Source organism: Erythrolamprus reginae, chromosome 1 (assembly GCF_031021105.1).
Source record: "Erythrolamprus reginae isolate rEryReg1 chromosome 1, rEryReg1.hap1, whole genome shotgun sequence".
Taxonomy (NCBI): Eukaryota; Metazoa; Chordata; class Lepidosauria; order Squamata; family Dipsadidae; genus Erythrolamprus; species Erythrolamprus reginae.
Window position 1 is genome coordinate 264,087,831 of NC_091950.1, and position 24,583 is coordinate 264,112,413.

Consider the following 24,583-nt stretch of genomic DNA (forward strand, 5'->3'; position numbering starts at 1 on the left):
AGATTTCACAGCTAGTTAAACTTAAATGGATCAGTATTTACTTTTAAAAATCAGTTTTCATTATTTATTCTTCCACTTTCCTACCCTCTTTTGTAAAAAGCCTAAATAGAAGGAAAGAGAGAGAGAGAGAGAGAAACTGGGTTGGTTAAATGAAACATTTGGTTTTTGACTAGTTAGTAAGGTGATTATGTTGATTAAAAAGTGTGAAATGTGCCACAAAATGAATTTCCAAAGTGGCAAAGAAAAGGAATGGTTGCTTTGCCGCAATGTTCCCCCTCTTTTTCTCATTTTTTAAAAAGTCTAGATGTGAACACCAGGTAGAGAGTAGATGGGTTATTTCTTAAAATAGAGATCCCTCATTTTAACTGTAGTATTGCAATTAATATACTTTAAAAAAACAGAAATAATTGCATAGCCTCTTTTTAAAAAAAAATTAGGAAAAATCTTTTTAAAAGATGATGATTTGGGGCAGCAAAAATTATCCCACAAGCATTATACTTTGGTACGGTAATGGGTTCGAAAACTCTTTACTACCTGTTTGTACGTGCATTCGTGCATGTGATGCTTCTGAAAGGTTCAGCCTCCTATTGCTGGCACTACCAATTCTTAGAATCGGGCTGAACTAAGAGCAACCCACAGCTGCTTTGATGCCCTATGCCAGTAATGTCAAACCTATGGCACAGGTGCCACAGGTAGTATATGGAGCCATTTTTGCTGGCATGTGAGCCAATACCCATGTGAGCTCAGCTCCAACATGCTTGTGTGTGCCAGCCAGTTGGTTTTTGTCTTGCACAGAGGCTCTGGGAGGGCATTTTTGCTTCCAGAGAGCCTCCAGAGGAATGGAGGAGGGTGTTTTTACCTTCCCCTGGCTCTAGAGAAACCTTTGGAGCCTGGAGAGGCCAAAATATGAGCCTACTGGGCCCACCAGAAGTTGGGAAACAGGCTGTTTCCAGCCTCCAGAAGGCCTCCAGGGGGAGCTGTTTTCGCCCTCCCCAGGCATTGAATTATGGGTGTGGGCATGTGCGACAGTGCATGCAACTCTCTTTCGTCTCCTGAGTGAAAAAAGGTTTGCCATCATTGCTCTATGCACATGAATTCTTCAATGTACTGTAGTTCAAATTAATAGTGAAAGTAGATTTACACATGGGAGAAGAGATACATATTTTCACCATCAGCACCACTGGTGGTTTCAGTTTGTTCAGAGAAAACAAGCCTCCCCTAAAATGAAAATATGAGATTGGATAAAATTATTGAAATGAACCTCAAATCTTTTAAGGCCTAAGTTCCATAATAACTTCAATATATATTTTGCCCATTTTGTGCAATCAGCTAAAAGGCCCAGTGTCTGTTCCATCACTAGGAGAAGTTTGGCTAATGGTGGCAAACAGCAGGACCTTCCTAATTTATTGCCCCAGGGAACAGATAATATTTTGGGGAAGTTTATTCTTTCTTTTAGTTATAATCCCAGGACAGATATATCATTAGGCCTGGAAAAAACTGACACCCAGAGATTTATTTTCCCTTCCTCATAAATGTACAGCTTCACTGGAATGGCCTGGCCACCCAAATTTTACTCCATGTAGTGGAGTAAAGCATGACACTGGCCTTTCCTTATCTCCAGGCAAGGATCTATGGAGTCTGATCTTCAGTCTCTAATGAGTAACCACAAAAATCAGGAAGGCAAAATTAGGAAAGACGATATGTCATTCCATCCGGACTGTCACACTTGCAATCTTTAATCTTGTCTTTATTGGTTTTATTTTCATTTGTTGTGATTTGCCCAGTCTCATTGAGACTCAGATGGGGTCCAAGTTTAATAAACAATAATAATTTCACCAGTCACTGTTTTTATCGTTAGGGCAAAACTAGTTTCAACCAAGGGCTGATTCAGTGGAAATGTTCCTTAGTGGCTTTGTTGTAAGCTCCTTGGCAGCGAATGGGTAACAGCAGTAGTAATAGCAGCAATAGTTTTAACTTTTTAATAGGAGCGTTGGCAACTTTCACAAACTTTCTCCATGAGCGCCTTGACTTGAAAAGAAGCTACATTCAGGTAAGGTGGCATAGACCTGCCTATATATCACCTTACTCTTTAGATGTTTTGCTTGAGCACCTCCCAAGATACTACCAAGGAAGCAGTAGGAAATCTCTTATACTAAAATAATATTTAATTTGGCAAGACATGTAATTTGTTTATTTAATTTTATTATTTATAAAATTTTACTTATAAAATGTATAGTCCGCCAATCTTACTTCAAGATAACACTCAATGATTATGGCTTATTGTTATTTGTGACTGGACATTATATTTGATGGTTTAAGGTATCATCTAATGCACTTTGTGAAAATTTACATTTTAATACATTTGTCAGCAATCTCCCTAATTCAGGTTAATCCATCATGGGAATATTATTTCATTGTGAAGTTAAAGAAGACATTCTTCCTTCCATGTGTAAAAAGTTGGAATATCAAGGAAGTAGCAGTTTTGGTTAAAGTTCCTTCCTCATTCTTTTTTGCTTTTACCAACAAGAGAAAAATAAAGAAGACTCAGTTCATCTGAATTGATCAAAGGTTTCCCTGTTCCGCAATACTTCTCTATTTACAGCAGAATAAAAGTAAGAATATCAGAAAACAAAGAGAGGGATTTATTTCATTTATAGATGTACAGGGCCACCCATATTACCTTAGTGAGAAGGGAGAGTGAAGAACATATAGAAGTAGAGTTTTTTTAAAAAACATAGAAATCCCAAGAACAATAGGAGGAAATCCTAATATAGGACATTAAAAATGGAATAGAATAGAATAGAATTCTTTATTTGCCATTAAAAATATTATTTAAAACAAATATTATATTAAAAATTGTAACTGAGAACTACTTTTTGTAATAATATTAATAAGGGGTCTGATCTATACACATAACTGATCATTAGAATTTGTTAACAGCCAGGTCCACCAAATTCCCCCATTGGTCCTTCTCCAAATAGTCTGATGAAATGTCCACAAATTTCATTTAATTGACAATGAATTAACAAATAACTTCATTATTATTTTCCTTGAAATCTGTTCATGCACTGATGTAACAGGATTGTGTCAAAAAAAGGAAATTCACATCTGCAAATGAACATAATCTCTATTACAAAACACTTACATGGAAAATAGTTGTACACTCAAATTGCTTTTCCATCTTCTGCAACCATATGTTATATTTTCAAATCTTTAGAAACCTCACTTTAAATGAAAAAATATCACTTAATTTTAAGAATACTTCAAATTCTTCAAAAATTCACATGGTAATTAATTCAACCTATAGCTTGATTTTAGAGTTTGTCAGCAGTAAGATTTAATTGTAAAAATCAATTATCTTTATAGTGGTTGCGAGCTGACAAAAATATAGTCAGCAAAAACAGAATTAAGTAAATGTATGTCTTAACTTTAATTAATGAATCAGTTTTTGATACTATACTTACCTATAAAATGAAAAACAAATAAATAAACAATTTTCCTTTCAGATTGTGTTTGGAAAAGCAGTCTTCAAGATGGAGTATAATTTTTTTAAAAGATGAATAAATAATAGGGTATGGTTTAAAATTATACATGGTTTTTAAAAACTCCCAGGCTATTGAAAAAAAATGCAGACTGGAATTCTAAATCATTGTACTGTTCACAAATATTATATATTATTTAGGAGATGCATCTTTATTTCAGCATTACCCTTAATAGTTTAGTTTAGTTTAGTTTAATCAGATTTGCATGCCGCCCCTCTCCACAGACTCGGGGCGGCTCACAGCAATAACAATACAATGTAAAACAAATCTAATATTTAAGTTAATTTAAAAAAACACCACAAATTAAAACCAATCATACATACTAGCGTACCATGCATAAATTTTATAAGCCTAGGGGGAGGGAACATGTCAATTCCCCCATGCCTGACGACAGAGGTGGGTTTTAAGGAGCTTACGAAAGGCTAGCAGGGTGGGGGCAACTCTGATATCTGGGGGGAGTTGGTTCCAAAGGGTCGGGGCCGCCACAGAGAAGGCTCTTCCCCTGGGTCCCGCCAAACCACATTGTTTAGTTGACGGAACCCGGAGAAGGCCAACTCTGTGGGACCTAACTGGTCGCTGGGATTCGTGCGATCATCAAATCCCAGAAATGGATATCAAGACTACACTAGCACAGAAACAGAAAAAAAAGAGTTTCAGAAGAAGGACTCTGTGCAAAAAAAGTTGCATCTTCTAAGCCTGGAGCTCTGAGGCAAAACCATTCCATTTTTTCCCCACAAACATATTGACAGTGTCTAAAAAGACATTCCTTTCCATTCCATAATTCTAATTGTATGAAATCATTTATACCATAAAGGATTTATATCACTTGCCCTCAGTGATATCAAATGGGATTGGCCTAGAACTATTGTATCATAGTTAGACTGCATGGTTATCATGTCTGAACAGAACTGAGTTATATGCATAAGAAGCATGGAATCGGAGCACCGCTACTCTTTCCAATTTCCTTGCAAGCACTGACTCTAAATCTCATGCTGAGCAACAATATCTTCAGGTCTTTTTCTTGCATACACTTGAAAATGAATTAAAAACTGTCATGCAACAAAGAAAATAGTTTGCCTGTCTACAGAATTTGTTTGGATTTTGGATTACTGTGTCTTTCTAGGCCATGATTCACAGTATAAAAAATAAATATCAGTTTACTTTATTCAACTTATTCTTGGTGCTCCAAGGGGTAAATTTATTTATCTGCCTATAACTTATAACTATGCTCGCATTGTATGTCTTAACTAGGGTAGTTGTCTTAAAATCTTTGCACTGCCTTTGTAGGACTGGATTATGTGTCATGATAGTTAATTCAGAACAATTTGTGGTTAAAGATGTACAATCGTTAAAGTTTGTATTGCTTTCTTTATTCATTCCATCCTTCCATCCCAATTCCTGAAATTTTGTTGAAGTTAGAGATTTAAACATGAGTTCATTAATGTAGTTTATTACAGGATTGGGGTTTTATTGATTCCTTTAATACAATATGCATATAGATATTAGAAACTGATGAACATTTGCCACTCTGAGTCCTCGGATAGGGGCGGCATACAAATCTAATAAATTATTATTATTCTCAGCGGACATTTGAAAACCATTGGAATCGACAAAATCTCCATCTGTCAATTGCAAAAGGCCACTTTACTGGGATCGGCAAACATAATTCGCCGCTACATCACGCAGCCCTAGGTGCTTGGGAAGCGCCCTACTCGTGATGAAATATGAATTATTATTATTATTATTATTATTATTATTATTATTATTATTATTATTATTATTATTATGGGTACTACATATAAATATTGTGCATGAATTATGAATTATTATTATTATTATTATTATTATTATTATTATTATTATTATTATTGGTACTACATATAAATATTGTGCATGACAAAAATAATTTTGATTTTATCCTCAAATCAGTATACTCTTTTCAGTGCTTTTTTTTTTGCAAAAATATGGAAGCTGAGAGACATTATATACCCAAATTACGTATGCATGACTCCTCTGTTCAGCATTTAGACACAAAAATCAAACCAATGTAAGATGCATAGCAAAATTCCATAGGCATCCTTTCTGGCAACTTTACTCACTTGCAATGACTTGATAATGGAGAAATTATATTCCCTAAATTTATTTTTAATTGCTCTAACTGCAAGACTATGAAATATAGCTTGAAAGAAATGGTACCAAGACCTGATGCACTGAGGAGTTAGTAATATCCGTGAATCGAAGTAAAATGGTTCCTACTACTTTGTTTATGAGCCAACCTGTGTTAGAAGTATTTTTTTACCCATTAATATCCATATATCTAAACTTCATATTCAGTAGAGCTGCCAGTTTTTGTCTTTATAATTTGGTCCTTTGAAAGATTTGAAGGCAGCTTTCAATATTATAGGATTAGGGTTTGGCACTTCTGTGATAAGCAGGTAGCATAAATGAGAATTTGGAATGTGAATTAGGCATACTGTATATCAAAACCATTCTCTTGACATCATCAACACTCCTTCACTTAAAATACAGAAATAAAAACGTTGCTGTGCGAACATACAAATAATATAAACAGCTGTATAAAGCATGGCAAAACTATAACATGAATAACAATCACAAATTTGTAATTCACAATTATATTAGTTGTATATATTTCTTAGTACTAATTCTGATGAAATCTGTGGCATTCCCTAGATATTTTCATTTCAATGTAAACCTACCCCTGAACTGTATGTTCTGAAAAGCCTGTGTTGTTATATATTTTAGGAATCAGATTAAATGACGGTAGTCAGGCTGACTGAGAAAAAAATGGCACTAGCCATATTGTAATTTACTATATAAGTTTGCTAGAACTGCGTACCCTAATGGTAGAGAAGTAGGAATGTCTTCAAATAAAGAATATTTTATGGTGCTGAAATCCAGGAATTGCCAGTATAATTAATATGACTAACCAGAAATACATTTGATCAAAAAGTCTGAATTGCATTTCCTTCTTTGATCATATTGTAAGATCTCAATTTCTGGGAGAGAAAGTAAATGATTAGAGCAATAGAATAAAATGAGACCGCAGTTAAGTTAAAATAGGCAGGGGCAGAATGCAAGTGCAAAACAATTTCTTGACTATACTATCGGTTTCCAGCCACTACGACTAGGTCATTAAGGCAGTCAAGTCAGGTAACTTGCTTATTAGATGCATTCAGTTTAATCCATCACTAGCACACAATCTCACACATACACACGGATATTACCTTCTGTGTCTTGCATATTTGCCACTAACATGACCGCTGCCATCACAGCCAGGAGTAGGGCAGCTATAAAAAAAAATGAATTAATTATAAAGGTTTCCACATGCTGCATAGAAATTGTATTAAATGCAGGCAATAGGTGTTACGGATATGGAGGGCAACAAAGAGAGAGAAAGAGAAATCAAATAACTGAAGGGAAAAAGGAGGAGGGAATGCTTTTTATTAGCAAATCCCAGGGGAATTAATTTCATCAGTGCAGCAGGGCATGAGCAAGCCACCAATGAACTTGAAAGTGCATTATACCCATTAAAAGACATGAATTTTCTAAATTGCTAATGGGGATACATTTTACACTCAGCATACTAACCTGAACAGCTCTTGTATGGCTGGTTCCACGGGAACTGCAGAGAGATGGAAGATATATAAAAATTTATCACCTATTACAAATACTCCCCCCTCCTGCTGAAAATTGCCCAAAAAGGCTTTAAAAAAGCAAGGGTCATCATGCATCATGCAAAGAGATTCTGGAGGATGAAGGTCACCCTGAGCAGGGGCCTTGAGTGATTTACTGAAGCAAGAGACGTACCTCGAACACCTTTGGACCGTGTGCGATGGCGCTTCTCGTCTGCCTCCACCTCCATCTGGGAATAGATTAGCAGGCAGTCAATGCTCTTATCCTGCATGCACAGACTATCAATGCACAGACAGATACAGGCTCTCATACACAATTTATTGACAATATTTTAATTCCATTTTATCCTGCAAGTAAACAGCCTGCACTGAAGGGGATTTTTTTTTCTCCAAAAAAGCTCTCAATATTTGTTTGAGAACAAAAACCCACAGGCTAATTTCTTACAATAACTGTGTGTACTCCCCTTTCACAACTCTTTTATGCATTTTTTAAAAAAAGAACAGTAGATTCCTTCATTCCCACTTTCTTAAATGGCAACCCAACATTGGCAGAAATTAACTGATTTATTTATTTATTTATTGCAATGTGAAACTGAGGTCGTTTCTCTGTCCTACTCTACTGGGAGACTTTCAAACATTTTTTTTAAATTTTTGCCAAAGAAGAAAAGAGAACACACAATGAGATTTAATATAGCATCTGGGTTTTTACTACAGGAAAAAGAATCTATCTGCTATAAATATCTAAATAAATTATTCTTATATATCTACTGTATGCATTATAAGTAATTTTAAAGTAATTTTTTTCCATTTTAAATTTATAGAAAAACTAAGGGTTTCCCTTTCTGTTTAGAAATTCCACTTATCACAAATATCAGTTCACATTCTATTTTTATCAGCATAAACGTACAACTGGGTTGTCTTTAAAGCACATAGCAGATTAAAGATTACTGTATATAGATGATCAACCTTTTGAAAGAAAATACTCATTATAGCTTATGTTTGACCACTTTAAAATTATTTTAAATACCAGACTTAATAATTCAGCATCAGAGAGGCTATTTTGAAGGCATTTACTGTAGCAGTTGGCTGTTATGCTATATTACTTATAATTATGTGTCAATGGTGGTATTCAAATTTCTTTACTACTGGTTCTGTGGGCATGACTTGCTGGACGTAGAATGGCTTGAAGGGCATGGCAAAGGAAGGATACTGTAAAATCTCCATTCCCACCCTACTCCAGTGGAAAGTTACTGCTGACATTGGAACATCATCTTTCGGCTGTGGCGAGGAGGGCGTTTGCCCAGGTTCGCCTGGTCCACCAGTTGTGGCCCTATTTGGACAGGGAGTCATTGCTCATAGTCGCTCATGCCCTCATCACCTCGAGGTTCGATTACTGCAACGCTCTCTACATGGGGCTACCTTTGAAAAGTGTTCAGAAACTTCAGATTGTGCAGAATGCGGCCACGAGAGCCATCGTGGGGCTCCCTAGATTCGCCCACATTTCTGCAACACTCCGCGGCCTGCACTGGCTGCCGAACGGTTTCCGGTCACAATTCAAAGTGTTAGTAATGACCTTTAAAGCCCTACATGGCATTGGGCCAGAATACATCCGGAACCGCCTTCTACCGCATGAATCCCAGCGGCCGATGAGGTCCCACAGAGTTGGCCTTCTCCAGGTCCCGTCAACCAAACAATGTCATTTGGCGGGCCCCAGGGGAAGAGCCTTCTCTATGGTGGCCCCGGCCCTCTGGAATCAACTCCCCCCAGAGATTAGAATGGCCCCCACCCTCCTTGTCTTTCGCAAATTACTCAAGACCCACCTTTGTCGCCAGGCATGGGGGAGTTAGGATATTCCTTCCCCTAGGCCATTACAAGTTATGTATGGTATGTTTGTGTGTATGTTTGGTTTTTATAATAAGGGTTTTTATTAAATTGGATTGTTACATGTTGTTTTTTATCATTGTTGTTAGCCGCCCCGAGTCTGCGGAGAGGGGCGGCATACGAATCCAATAAATAAATAAAATAAATAAATAAAATTCCTATTTCCTTCCTATCAGCTGGGACTCGGGAGTCAGAGAATAGATGAGGGTGGGGTCAGTCACAGGTGGTATTTACCAATTCTCGAACTACTCAAAATTTCTGCTACTGCTTCCCCAGAACTGGTCAAAATCTGTTGAATCCCACTTCTGATTATGTATTACAATTATATTAGTTTTATGCAAAACTTTGAGAGGCTGCTTTGATTTGAAAAGCATTGGTCAAATTCCGCTGGAACAGGTTTCTACGCTAAAATATAGTGCTTTGTACGATTTTGAAACATTTTGGAGATTTGATGGCTTTTCCATTGTTTTAGGAATTGTTACAATGCTTCAGTTAAACTAATACCTATGGTTAATGTAGAATGGTATGGTGGATTTCTTGACATTTATTAAAGCAGCCTGACAATGAGATTTAAATTATGACTTGTTAAACTCTAAACTTATCAACAGATGACAAGGCTAACCTTGATTTGGGTTCTCAGAACTCAGCATATCTTGATTGTAAGAAGCTATAATGGTTGAATTTTGCTTTGCTACTGAAATGTTTTGCTACTGAAATGTTTTGTTTTTGTGATGGTCCTACCAATACAACTAAGAGTTCACCTCACTTTCAGCTGTCTTAATAAAGGCTACAGGATTGAGAGAGATTTAAATCTCTCCTTGGGAAGTTAATGGGCACAAGAGTCATCCTTAAAGGCACTTCCCAAACAAACTTTTACAAGAGGGATAGTTCAGTTACAGGCACTTCCCAAACTTTTACAAGAGGGATATGTCAATCTTTTTGTCTGTTCTTGCCTTTCTTTATGGAATTGCAACCCAGCACTTTGAAAAGCAACAAAAATAAACATGTACAGATAATCCTTTACTTACAACTATTCATTTAGTGTCCACTCAAAGTTACAATAACACTGAAAAAAATAGTGGCATGGCCATTTTCAAACTTATGACTGTTGCAGCGTTCCCATGGTCATGTGATCCAAATTTGAGCACTTGGCAACTATTACATATTTAAGACAGTTGCACTGTCCAAAGGTCATGTGATTGCCATTTCTAACCTTCCCAGCCGGCATCTGAAAAGCAAAGTCAATGGGGAAAGCCAGATTCAATTAACAACCATGTTACTTATTTAACAATTGCAGTGATTCATTTAACAACTGTGGCAAGAAATGTTGTAAAATGAGGTGCAATTCACTTAACAACTGCCTCGCTTAGCAATAGAAATTTTGGGCTCAGTAAATCAAAGATTATCTGTATCTTTCAAGAGTATTAAAAGTGCTTTGTCCCAGGGTTTAATAACTTAGCATTTGTCTGCTATGCTGGTTTAATAGTTAAAACCTGATGTCTTAAACATCCAGCCTTATTTTCTGTATTTCTTTTTTTGTTCTCTCTACCTGATTTTTTACATCTAACCTGGTTATATGCCCTGGACAATTTAAAAACTTTCACAATTTATAAGAGTTTTATAGGTCCTGAAAAATACATAATTTATTATTTTGCATGGATTGATTGCTTATTTGTGCCCAGACTATCATTAAGTGTTCTACCTTATGATTCTTAACAAACCTATCTTTTCTTTTATGCATACTGAGAGCATATGCACCAAAGACAAACTCCTTGTGTGTCCAGTCACACTTGGCCAATAAAGAATTCTATTCTGTTCTGTTCTATTCTATACTATTCACAGTTTTTTCTACAATGATCAAGATTATATTTTCTAAGGAAAATAAGAGCTGAACAATTCTGTAATTCTCAACATCTTACAAACTCCTCTAAAGCTGGAATTAATTGCCAAAGTTGGCACAGTCTTAAGAACACCACCTTCTGCTTTGTAACTCTGAGAACATTATTTACAAACATTGGGAAGGAGAATATCAGATCTAAAATGCAAAAAAAAAAAGGTGTTTCCTTCTGCTGTAAAACCAACAATGTAGGTGTAATTTTTCAGTGGTTTGCTATGCCTTAACTCATTGAGAGCAAGCTTCTTGTAGGATAATATTACTCCATATTCCTACTTTTTGATAGCTTCTCTCAATTTTCATACCTTCAGCGCTGCTTTTGTTAACAGAAGCAAGGGACTCTTCTCGTGACAGTTCCTAATATTTCAAAAATGCTGGCATAGAAAGAGCTCAAGCTGTCCTGATCAGGAACTGGTGATAAATCAGAGACCTTCAGACTGTACATCACAAAACTTTATGGACTAGGACTTAACAGCAGTCTTAGAATCACAACTCAACGAAATACAAATATAAATTGCAAGGAAGAATGGAGCTAAACAAAAGTATTGATTGTCCATTATTATGATGAACCTTTTACAATTGCAGTAATTCAAATGCATAGTTTTGCTTCTTTCCTCTCTTCCCATGAATTCATGGATGATTTTTCTTGCTGCTTGAATATGAAATCTTGTTGAGTTTTTACATAATTAGGACTCTGACCTGAGAACACTCTTGGCTTAGTCCTTGTCTCTACAACTTACTGTTTTCTCCTTGTATATTTGGATATACTCAGTGAGTATTTTTCCTTCTTACATCCTGATTTCAAACTCTTTGTGTAGTTAATTCAGTATTTGGGGCAGAATTTATCTAAACCATGAGCTGCACGGCACATTCCGGGAGTGGGGGGAGATGCAGGACCAGTACCCTAACTTTCAATGTTCCAGGTTTATGGTGGACTAAGGTGGTGTTCATTCTTAGTTTTGAAACTAACAAGCAGATGTCAATGACCCTTTACTAGATAGCTATCACAATTTTATATAAAAGATCAGAGCTGCCTTTGACAATTCCACCAGGAAAGCAATTGATAATCAGGGGAAAACATGAGTATTCAGCAGTATTTTTCAGTTGTATATCAGGGATATGTATTGGATTGATTTTGCCCTGATCGACCAGTTTTAGGAAGGCTTTTCTGATGAACCTGGGGAATGAATTAGTGTGACAAGACTCATCAAAAACCTTGAGAGAGTCATTCAATGTTGCATGATGATTAATGGCAGGCTAGAGAAGTTGAGGGGCAAAGGAAATAACCGAAGATGATTTCACAGTCTTTCTTCTGTCTTCTCCCCACCTCATTGCCTCCTTGCACAACAGTGGCATTCAATCCACAAAAAGGAGACAATGAAAATATCCCTATGTTCAGCAGAGAAACAACAAAGATGGCACTTGAGGATGTGTTTTTATTGTGGTGTACGTGGCCACTTAGCATTGCCTTGCCTTGCTAAACTTCCTTGCTCTGAATCAGCTGGAAAGTTGCATATCTGAACAGATCTAGGACACCTAGTGAGTAAACATCTAAACCACTTCAACATGCTGAGTTTGGGATAGTTCACAGGAGCTCAGCAGCCCCACTCAGTTAATTAAGAAGACTTTGGACTTCCAATAGCAGGCAATATCATTTTATAATCCCTATTAGCCTTTATGCCTCCATAGGCAGAGTTGGGCTGCTGAGGGTTTGCAAGAGTTTGGGAGAATCTCTAGCTATGATTCTGTGCAGTTCAGAGAATCTGCAAATCCCACTGCTGACTGGTCCCACCCTTTTCACCCTGTCCATCCCAGGAGTCCCCACATGGCCTATTTTGGACACAGATAAGTTCAGGTCACATGTGGAGGCTCAGGGAAGGCCACAAACAGGCCTACTGGAAGTTGGGGAATGCCGGAAATGGGCCTTTTTGTGGCCTGCAGAGGGCCCCCAGAGCCTGGGGAGGGTGTTTTCACCCTCCTGGAGGTTGGAGAAAGCCTCTGGAGCCTGGGAGGACAAAAATGCCCCCCCCCCATGATGCAGAGGCTGGCTAGGCCATGCCCACCATGGCCACACCCAGCCAGCAACTGGGCAGAAAACCCCTTGCTAACATTTTTGAAGCCCACCCGTCTTAGGCATGGAAGTCTGATTATTACTTCTTTGGGATGATTACTAATTTCATAGATAGGATTATTGTATAGCAGCTGGGTTTGTACACACAACTGTTAGGCAATTGGAGATAGTCAATGGCAGAACAGAAAGAAGTCATATACAATCATACATCACACATCCCATATTAGGGCTGAGAATAACTATCCAACTATATTTGATTACTCTTTGCAACTATATTTGATTACTCTCCTGCATTCTTCAATTGTTTTGGACAAAGATTAGCTACAAAGACATTATTCTGATACTATATATATTGGAACCAGTGACCCTTTATCTTCCTTGACAAAAGGCCAATAGCAGTTGCAGGTATTTAACAGTTTCATACCCTCGTCTGCACTGCTCTATACTTCCTTCCTTGCCAGGAAAGTGTGTAAAATTTGCCAAGATGAAGCTGTGATTTTTGCCTGCACCTCAAGCATAACTTGACTTTGCTATCAAGTGGTTGCCTGAAGCCCAGCTCTAACCCAAAAGGTGATATCCTAAGTCTGCTCAAAAGTAGCACCTTTAAAAAAAAATAGACAGCTTGAAGAAAATATTTCTTCATCTTCCACATCTGCAGAATAGTTCTTTTTCGAAAACAATGACATCAGTTATCCACCCTGTTGTGTATACTCCTTTGCAGCCTGAGGATTGTTCAGATTCAGAGGAGGAGGGTGATTTAGAGATCGTAAATTTACCTGATTTAGTGACAGATGGCAATGTTAGTGATGACCACAGAGCTAATGACATACACATGAGTTCGGATGAATCAAATGGGGGAGATGATGGACGGATGCCCATTTTAAATGCTATCAGAGACGCTTAGAAGAAAGAGGGAGGAGATATTAGAGAGTGAGGAATTAATTAATCAATTACCTCACATCCAGGTGTGAACGGAAGAAGAAGCTGATTCCGTTCAATCTTGTAATCCCAAAATGGACACATCCAGGACACGCTCCGGAGCGTAAGTTAAAGAATGTGTGATTTTTTACTTGCTTTTACGTCTCCTGGCTAGCACTGATTAGCCCATAAATTTTATCATGATTTGTAGAATGTTTTTATGTTACTACCAAGATAATTTACTTAAGTACTAAAGATATAGATGAGAAAAGAAGGCACTGCGTGCAAAGTTGGTGTATGAATGAGAGAACAAGGAGAAATAAAGAAGATGTTGTGTTTTTACAAAGAGATGCATTGAGCAATCATTGTATTCCAATTATCTAAATTAGCCTAAAACCAGAACACACCCAACCAGACCACCGGACAATTCAATAGTCAGATCAATTCCATCAATTCCAATTCCATATTTAAAAATAGAACAAAAAGTAAAATAAAAATAGAACAAATTGTCAACTACACCTCACAAATAAATGCATTATTAATAAGCTACAGCTTACACCTGACAATGATTTCTTAGACACTGGGTGGCAGGCTCCCATTTACATGCAGACACCACCTAAAGTAGATTTTCACAAGCCACAAAATACAATGTAAGGGTCTTGTTAATGTGGCAATTAAATACTGCAACAAACGCAAATGTCTACTTTGCTCTTACATTTACATCAATAACACCATCACAGCCCCAATAATTTTAGATTAGAAGCCCCTGTTTTTGTAATGTGATATATGCCATTGTCTGCATCAATGCACATCTGCACAATTGATTGAACAAATAGGACAAACTTTGTACAAAAGAATTACTGGACACAAATTTGACATCATGACTTTAAACAAAATAATAATAATATCAAAGCCTTTTACAAATTTCAAATTAGCCCTTTTAAATAAAATAAAATAAACTTCATCAGAGGAATTGTATGAAATGGTTCCAGGCTATCCTAAGAACCTCAACATGCAGAAAGGGTTTTAAATAAGAGGTTTTGTCAGTTATTTAAATTTGTCTCACATATAAACTTCTGTATAATTACTTTGCCTCATCACAATTTTAATTCTATATGATTTAGCTACTCCATGTATCTCTTAAAGTGAGCTGCAATTCGTGATATCTGATGCTTTTTAATAAAATTTGTTAATCTGAAAAGATTAATACATTTAATTTTTGGCTACTGTTGTGGTTGGCTCTGGGCCAGCTCCTGCAACAGGGAATTTGGACGTTGGTTTAGGGGAATCCTCAGGGTCACAGAGACTTGTATTATTGCCAGCAGCTTCTGATAGTGAAGATTCATTGCCAAGGTCAGACGGTGGGGAAGCAGAATCAGCCAGGGAGATGGGTGTGGCCAGCCCATTAGTTAATGACCCCATTAGTGAGTCATCAGACTCAGAGGAGAATCGGTGGATAGATGCCCCAATGCGCAGGCTCCTGGCTAGAAGGGACCAACTGCGCAGGTATTGTCGGAGATAAGGGAGAACACCTGTTGCTGAGGCAATTAGGTTAATGGGGTTGATGATAAATTACGGGCGTTGGGGAGTGCACATGTGGGCATTTATTTGTTTGGAGAAGGATCATTGCCAAGGTTTGGACTATTCCAGGATTTCTGTTGACTCTTTGGACAATTCACAGTTAACTCTTGTGGACTTAAAGAAGGGGGAGTTGTGAGGAATCACAGCTGCCTTAATTTGTTCTCTTTTGTTCCTGCTTTTGACCACATTCCAGGACAGTAATCTGACTCTGCTTAAACGTATGTGCTTTTAACACTGTTTCAGATAAACTACTTTTATTTCTTCTGGCCTGGCCATGTGTGTGTGTTTGACTTTGCAGTCCTCTCTCACTGGGGGCTATTAACGAGAAGCCTGGCATAACAGCTACTGTAAACTGAGATGGTTCTTTTCTAACAATAAAAAAGATCATTTTTATTTATCACTTATTCATAACTAAAAACGTCTCAGTATAGTAACAGTTCAAGATCACTATCCACTGTCTCTTATTTGCATCTGCTAGATTGCCTTCAGAGAGTACGTACTTTCACTAAATTAGTTATGAAAGCAGTTTAAAATATAATTTAGATTAAAATGGATCTCTGACACATGGGAAACTAGCCTTAATACATAGCAACTCCCCCCACCCACCCAATACTTCACCAGAATATATCTTTTTTTGTTGTTGTTCTGAGTAAATATATTCAGCAATTAGTCTCTCTCTCTCACATGTGCATCATAACTCTGGAGAATTAGGGGTCTCCCAACACAGTGGCAGATAGCCCTTGACAAATTGCCTCAGAAGAATGCAACTTCTGACAACTACCCCAGAGGCACTCTCTACCCTCATGCTCTCTAGAGAGGAAACAAATCATCATAGCCAAACTTTTTAACCTTTTCCTAATAACATCAGTGAAACAGATATAAACTAACTTGACTTCAAAATGTCTCTTTTTCCGGAAAAGACTTAGGTTTTAGTTTTCAAAACAGAAACCACTTTAACGGCACAGATTAGGTTTGTTGACCTCTGATCTGCATCTACACATAAAACAAAAATCTTGTAACTCCTTTCTCGTTTATGAAAAGTTGACATATTTACCTCCCCCCACCATCTGCGCATGCACGCCCTTTTTTTCATGGCCGTGCATGCGCAGATGGTGGAGTTTGCGTGGGCGTCGGGGAAGACCCAGGGAAGGTTCCTTTGGCCGCCCAGCAGCTGATTTGCTCAGTAGCGCAGCAGCAGCGAGCAGACGAAGATCGGGGTTTCCCCTTTGCGTGGGCGGCGGGGAAACCCCGATCTTTGTCTGCTCGCTGCTGCTGCGGCTGCCCAGCAGCTGATCTGCTCGGCAGCGCGGTAGCAGCGAGCAGACGAAGATCGGGGTTTCCCCGCCGCCCATGCAAAGGGGAAACCCCGATTCGGCTCCTCGCTGCTACCGCGCTGCCGAGCAGATCAGCTGCTGGGCGGCCGCAGCAGCAGCGAGCAGACGAAGATCGGGGTTTCCCCGCCGCCCACACAAAGGGGAAACCCCGATTCAGCTCCTCGCTGCTACCGTGCTGCCGAGCAGATCAGCTGCTGGGCAGCCGCAGCAGCAGCGACGAAGATCGGGGTTTCCCCGCCGCCCACGCAAAGGGGAAACCCCGATTCGGCTCCTCGCTGCTACCGCGCTGCCGAGCAGATCAGCTGCTGGGCGGCCGAAGGAACTTTCCCTGGGTCTTCCTCGCTGATGCCCCCACTCGCCCGCCCGCCCGCCCGCCGCCCGCCAGCAAGAGGGGGAGAGATAGAGAAAGAGAGAGAAGGAAAGAAAGAGATGAGAGAGGGAGGAAGAGAGTGTGAGAGAGGAAGAAGCAAGAGAGAGAAAGAGAGAGAGAAAGAAAGATGAGAAAGGAAGAGAGTGACGTCATCGGGTGGGAAAAATTGCGATATAGCATTTCGCGAAGAACGAGATTGCGAAAATCGAGGGATCACTGTACTTCTTTAATGTAAAAAATCTGGAAATGCTGCTTTCCCAAGATATTGCATTTAATACTCACTGGTTTACACCAATTAGATTATCATTACTTATGGGCTCACAAAGGAGTCAGATTATTATTAATGTTTATCGTGTGGAAACCCCAGATAATCCCCATTCTCCATCCTTCAATTTTATTCCAATGATGGTTTGAGGTTGGTACTACATTTTTTTCCATATAAATTATCAAAATGTCACAAATGAGAACAAGGAAGGAGTTACTGAAAGTCAGCCCACCTAACTCCAACTGTTCTAGATGGTATAATGCTTGAATAAAGTTCATATGGATCCTAATTTCTATGAGGAGGTCATTATTTAAAAAAATAATAGAAGTCCTGAGATTTTCAGGCTTTTTTGCAGTCATACTAATTGTGTGAGATGCACATATCCTTACTGCCCCATATCTGCTTGACCCAGTATCAGTGATGGGCTTCTATGGGTATGGTCAGATATGCAGAACCGGTAGAAAAAAAATGATTTTTTTTCTTTTTTTCCCCTTCTGGGCCCTGGATATGTTTTTCCTATCACAGTAAATGAGGTTAAATGTATATAATTTTAGAAGAGTTCTCTCTCTCTCTCTCTCTCTCTCTCTCTGTGTACATACACATACAGTTTATATAGTAGATAATGTATATCTTTGTGTGCCTGTGTGTAATATGTATGTACACATATGGCATATATACATAGAATAAATGGCATATTTTGGATGTTCAGTAATAATAAATAGATAGGGAAATTGTATCTCTTTGAGGCGAGAAGAGGCCAGGAACGCTAACCCAAACCCTTGACATGAGTGATGTCAAGTTGGCCACTTTTAGACCAGTCACATGACTTTTAAGCCACCCCCTGATCACATGATCATCAAGCCACTTCCCCCTCGTCACATGGCCAGCAAGCCACACCCACAAAATAAACCATAGTGTGGTAGTAAATTTTTTTGCAGCCCTTCACTGTCCAGTATATACATGCGATTAATAATACAGTGATACCTCGTCTTAGGAACCCCTCGTCATACGAACATTTTGAGATAAGAACCTGGGGTTTAAGATTTCTTTGCCTCATCTTAAAAACCCTTTCCGTCTTACGAACCTGAGCCTGGGTTCGAGGGCTCTCTTACTGCGTGTGCGCTTTTACTGACAGAGGGATTCCCCTGCCTTGTGACTGCCCCTGATGGGATTTTCCATTCATTTCTGTGCCCGCCGGGATTCCCCGCCTCCCAACTGCCAGCCAAAGCACCTAGTCCAGATGCCCCCCTTCCTCATCCATCTGCACGGCGGGAGGTGAAGCACTGTAGGGGAGGCATCAGGCCGGCCCTCCTGCCTCCCCCCCCAGCCAAAACCCCAAATCCTCACCACTGCCGCAGCTGCTGCAGGAGGTGTAAGCCTCCCGCTCCTCCCCGCTCCTTGCCTGTGGCCAGCAGAACTGCCTCCCGAGCACTCTTGCCGGGCAGGAGGCGAAGTGCTGGGGTGGGGGTGTCAGGCCGGCCCTCCTGCCTCCCCCCCAGCCAAAAACCCCAAGCCTCACTGCCACCGCAGCTGCTGCAGGAGGCTTAAGCATCCCGATCCTCCCCGCCCCTCGCCCATGGTCGGCAGAACTGCCTCCTGAGCACTCTTGCCCAGCGGGAGGCAAAGCGCTGGGGTGGGGGGGTGTCAGGCCGGCTAAGGAGACAGTTCTGCCGGCCTACTATGGGGGATCCTTCCAGAGGAGAGCGATGTGTGGGAGGGTCAGGAAGGAGTGGGATGCTCAATCCTCCTTCAGTAGCAAGGTCCCGGCTTCCGGGTTTCTGAGTTTTGGGCTTGCACGCATTATTTGCTTTTACATTGATTCCTATGGGAAACATTGTTTCATCTTACAAACTTTTCACCTTATGAACTTCGTCCTGGAATCAATTAAGTTTGTAAGACAAGGTATTACTGTACTTTATACAGTTTAATGCAGTGCTTCCTCACTATTTATTTCAAAAAATATAGATTAATTGATTGAAGTATCAGTGTTCACAAATCTCAAGACCTGTCATTGTATAACTTTGTATGAAATTTACCTTATTTTATTTATTTATTTATTTATTATTTAGATTTGTATGCCGCCCCTCTCCGTGAACTGGAAATCAGTGACAATGAACACTAAGGGATCCCTCAGCTGTTCTCAAAATACTCAGCCTATGAACTCTTATCCAAAGGTGACTCTGTAATTTTGTTCCCTTGGATGTTGAACTATATATTGGCTTGTTCTCAGTACAGAGTTTGTTTGCCAAGATCCAATTTGGGCAGACCTCAGCAGTATTGGGACAATTCCACAATTAGAATTCAGTGTGTATTCTGTGTATTTTCCAGCATGAAATCTATGTAGAGCAGATATCATCAATTGACCTTTATAGGTCTATCAAGTACAATTCCAGATTGGATGATGAGAAAAATAATGTCACAATAAATTATACTTTCAAACATCTTTTTCAGTGACCAAATAAGTAAAAACAATGATCTTTATAAAATGGTTAACATTTTATTTTTCTGTTCTTCTCAAGAATGCAAGGATATTTTTTCTATTCTTGTCTTTATGTAAATTATCTTATTTTTTAAGAAGATATTTTTATTTCAATAATTTATATTAACTGCAGTTTCACACATTGAACAAGTTTCATATATGGTACATTTTTACTACCTACATTTTTATGATTATCTTAGCAAATGATATAATGGGGGCATTGTGTAATGTATATCATATACATAGATAGGTGAACATTTTAGGTGCAAAAATAAACTTAATAATTGGCTTTGTCTTATCCATGGATAAATGGAAGGATGGATGGATGGATGGATTTGTCTGTCTGTTTGTCCATACGTCCATACGTCCATCTACCTACCTACCTACCTATCTATCTATCAGATTTCTATGCTGCCCTTCTCCTGGGATTCAGGGCGGATCACAACAAAGAATGCAATGCATGAAGAAATCTAATATTTAAATATTTAAAAGTACTAAAAAGTCACTACTATAAACATAAAAATCTAATTTACATTACGGTAATTCTAAAAACCCCTACACATTTAAGAAACAAACATCCACATTCATCTTCATTATTCCTTATCCATTAGTATGTACTGTAATAATTTTAAAAATATTTCTGATATATACTTGCATAAAAGCTCATCAGTGGATAAACCAATTCTTGAATTTTCTTGAATTTTCAACTTGAATAGCGTGAAAAATGAAAATCTTTCTATGCTGGTGGCACATTTTTCAGGGTGTTTTGAGTAAAAATTCAAGGGATGGATTATCTACTTGATAAACTATCTAAATTTTAAAAAACATCAGAGTCAGAATGTTAAGAAAAACAACTAACAATAGTACAGCTGTAAAAATTTCAGAAACTAGATTCCATTCAAATGGTCTTCATTTGGTAACAAGCAACACCTAAAATTTGAAAGAAATCTTTGAGACAATTGAGACAAGATTGAAATAAGTCATTGAGACAAAGAAATCTTTGAAAGAATTAAGTTGAAACTTAAGACTTCCATGAGCCCACTCTCCAAATCAGAAGAAGGGGAAGGGCTGGTGTGTCCCTTCTCTGTCTTGCTTCTCATAATAGAGAAACAACAACTGAAACAACTTTATACAAATGTGATGCAAGCTAGGCATAACTTGATAGATCTCAATCATACCTCATTGTTTTCCCCTCTAAACTAAATATCTAACATGTGTAAATACCTTCATTAAGGCAACCCTTCTACATCTGAATAACTCTTTCATTTTAAAATAACAGTAATATCTCAGAGAAACCAGATCCCCCTCATCTTTCCTTATAAGATCATTCTGAGTTTGTTGGAATAAGATAATAAGCAACACACACATACAAAAAACAAATTTTAATAAAGGGAAGGTCTTCCTTCCCTGCTTCTCACCAAAAGATAGAAAAAATTTCAAAGGGAAATTTTTTAAAAAGAAAATATTAAAGAAAAACAAAAGCAAGACTTCCTTTAATATTTTATGTCAATAAATTTTTAGATTAGATTAATAAGTATAGGAATATGAATATATGACTGGGTGAGTATCAACATTCATAGAAGCGCTGCTTGTAAAATTTAATCAGCTTTAAAATAATTTCTTTCTGGTGTTTTAAAGTTACTTTTTCTTAATAATTATGTTATAAATCTTATGATATTTGAGATTGTCAAATAATTTTTAAAAACAATTTAATGCAGTTTAAACTAGTAGGCTGAAATTTAAAAAAAGAGAATAGATCCTCTCCACACCATTCCCCTTTTGGTTTTCTTATCAGAATGATAAAATCAACATTGCACCACTGCACAGAAAGCTCTGACCCTTTTGGGTATATGTGTAACACATGTGTAACATCATGACACATGTAGAAAAGAAGGAATAGTCTCTATGATCATAATTTCCATGCAAGTAGCTGATTTTACAAACTTTTTTTTTTGCCAGAGTGGATAAATGAATCAGGATGGTTGGGAATTATACAGTAATTAAGCAAATTTGGATGTCTCTACCCGCTCCCCATACCCATTGACCTTCCTTGTTGGAAGCCAGCTGGGAAGATTTCAAATGGCAACCATTTGACCCCAAGATGTTCCAACTGCTTGTAAGCACATGTCAGTTGCCAAATTCCCAAATTCTGATCACATGGCTGAGGGGATACTGCAACAGTTATTAGTGTGAGGAATGGTTGTAAATTATTATTTTTTAACCCTGTTGTAACTTTGAACAATGCAAAATAAACAATTGTAAGTTGAGGACTATCTACATATTCTTGATTGGAGGCATTTGTCTTTGGCTGCTGTGGTTTTTCCTCATTTTGCTTTGATTTAACAGCTAGTAACTGTGAGATATGAGCTATAATAAGTGAATAAAATATATTCAGAGCACATTTTTCATATTTCTAAAAGTATTTTATTATTTTTGAGGGACTAATACATTAAGTGATTACAACACTGTGGGTGCATATTTCTTTGTTACCAATATCTAATTATCAGTCATGATTTTTTTTCCCTATCAGTCATGCCTAATCCTCCATAAAATTTACAGTGCTGGCAATTATGGATGGTAAAACTTTATACAGTAAAATCCAGAAAAAGTAAAGAAAGATGTATTTCCTTAAAAACTCAAAACAGCAGTTAATATAGAGAAGGAATGAATACATATTACAATGTTGTCTTATATGATTATAAAACATACTATTTATTTTACATTTAGGAGAAAAGTTTCTTTGCAAGTTTAAATATTTTGTATGCTCCTTTGCTTCGAGATTCAAGGTAGAATAACTTCAGCCGGATCAGTTGTAACGGAGTCTTTCAAAAAGTATTTGTCCATCTAAATCGACATAATATGTTATTTTTCAGAAACTACCATGAAACTCTTTTTGTGAAAGTCTCACCCAGATTTGTATCATACTTGAAACTATTCACTATGATAGTTAATAAAATATCTCCAGTAATTGTTAACAGGAGATATCTTAGGCAAGACTGAGCACAAAAAAGTACAAGGAGCAAATCGTATCCACAGAGAGCCAAAAATTAGACTAAAAATGCTGAAGTGATCATTAAGGACTAATATAATACTATCCTTTTGAGTACTATATTATAACCTCTTTTTAATCCAATTACAGCCATTATAACTCTTCTCTAAAAGTAGAGGAATTATCTTGAAGAAGGAAGGTACCAGCCATTAGGGAAAAAAAAGAAGTAGTTCTCTTGGAAAGGGGAATATTGCTATCATATCACCTTCCTTTCATTAAGTTAGACATACCCAATTCCCTCAACCATATGTTTTAGATCTCAATCCCTAATCATCCTTGTTGCTCTTCTCTGCACACTTTCTATAGTCTCAATATCTTTTTTATATCATTGTGACCAAAACTGGATACAATGTTCCAAAGTGTGGTCTTACCAAGGCATTATAAATGATCTTACATTGTTTAGTTTAAGAAAAAGGGAGAGCCAGCTATATCATTACATTTTCAAGATTCCTTTGTAGCATTTTATTTTTTTATAACAATAAAACAGAGTAGTTGTGATGGTTCTGTTTTCCTGATCTGGTATAACCCAAAATATTGAAACTAAAGTCACTTTTTATTAATTTAAATTATTAAGAATTTTTTTACCCTGAAATAAAATGTGAGTTTCAAGCTTAAAGAAACCAATGCTATATGCATTTTTCCCCAGGCAGAGCTGAAAAAGAGCACCTAGGATTGCGTGATGTAGCGACGAATTATGTGTGCCGATCCCAGTAAAGCGGCTTTTTGCAATTGACAGATGGAGATTTTGTCAATTGGTGTTGTTGTTGTTATTATTGTTGTTGTTGTTATTATTGTTGTTGTTGTTATTATTATTATTATTTCTAGATACAATGTTATTTCTAGATACAATACTATTATTTCTAGATACAATGCTAACCAAGGCTCATTCAGTTGTATATTTTCCAATGTCATACATGTCATTAGCCCTCCAAAATGCCCTTCTGCTGTTCACATTAGATAAGCTGAACTGTCTATAGTAAGATAATGAACATAAATCATATATTAAAATGGCAACCAAAAGAAACCAGAGGGAAATGTTTTGCTATTGTGGTGGGAATTAGTGATGACTTAAACAGCTTTTGACATAAAAATGTCAATATTCCTGTAATCTCTGTTTTTAATATATTTTCTGTGACCTAGTTTCCCCCTCGGCTTTGGTTATGAAGAGGCTATTTAACATAAATACTATATTAGTAGCAATTTCTAATCCTGAGGATATTATGTAAGCAACTGCTGTTTCAGCATTCGAAAAGGACTATAACACCCTGATTAAGTGAACAGACCAAGTTTAGAACTAATAATCTGATGAAATCTGGTTTTATGAATAATGAATGTACGGCTGATTCATACCTATTTAAAATGCTTTTTATATGCCTCAGTTAAAAAAAATACACTAAAGGCGCATAACACACTTATAAATGAGACAAGTATAATTGTAGAAAACATTATTAAAAATATTTGGAAGATAGGAGAACTGAAATGTTATATGGCATATTATGAACCATTAGCTAACCCTTCCCAAGATCTTGAAGTGTTTCAGAATTCC

General features: G+C 37.6%; 1 protein-coding gene across 1 annotated transcript in view; it reads right to left on the reverse strand.

Moving 5' to 3' along the window:
• MYT1L (myelin transcription factor 1 like) overlaps nt 1-24,583 on the reverse strand; it is a 312,289-nt gene that overhangs the window by 143,288 nt on the left and 144,418 nt on the right. Inside the window, exons 3-5 of the mRNA XM_070732934.1 lie at nt 7,371-7,425; nt 7,152-7,185; nt 6,788-6,850 (exon numbers count right to left, since the gene is read on the reverse strand). Coding sequence (XP_070589035.1) covers nt 6,788-6,850; nt 7,152-7,185; nt 7,371-7,425 — 152 coding nt within the window. The remainder of the gene's footprint in view (nt 1-6,787; nt 6,851-7,151; nt 7,186-7,370; nt 7,426-24,583) is intronic.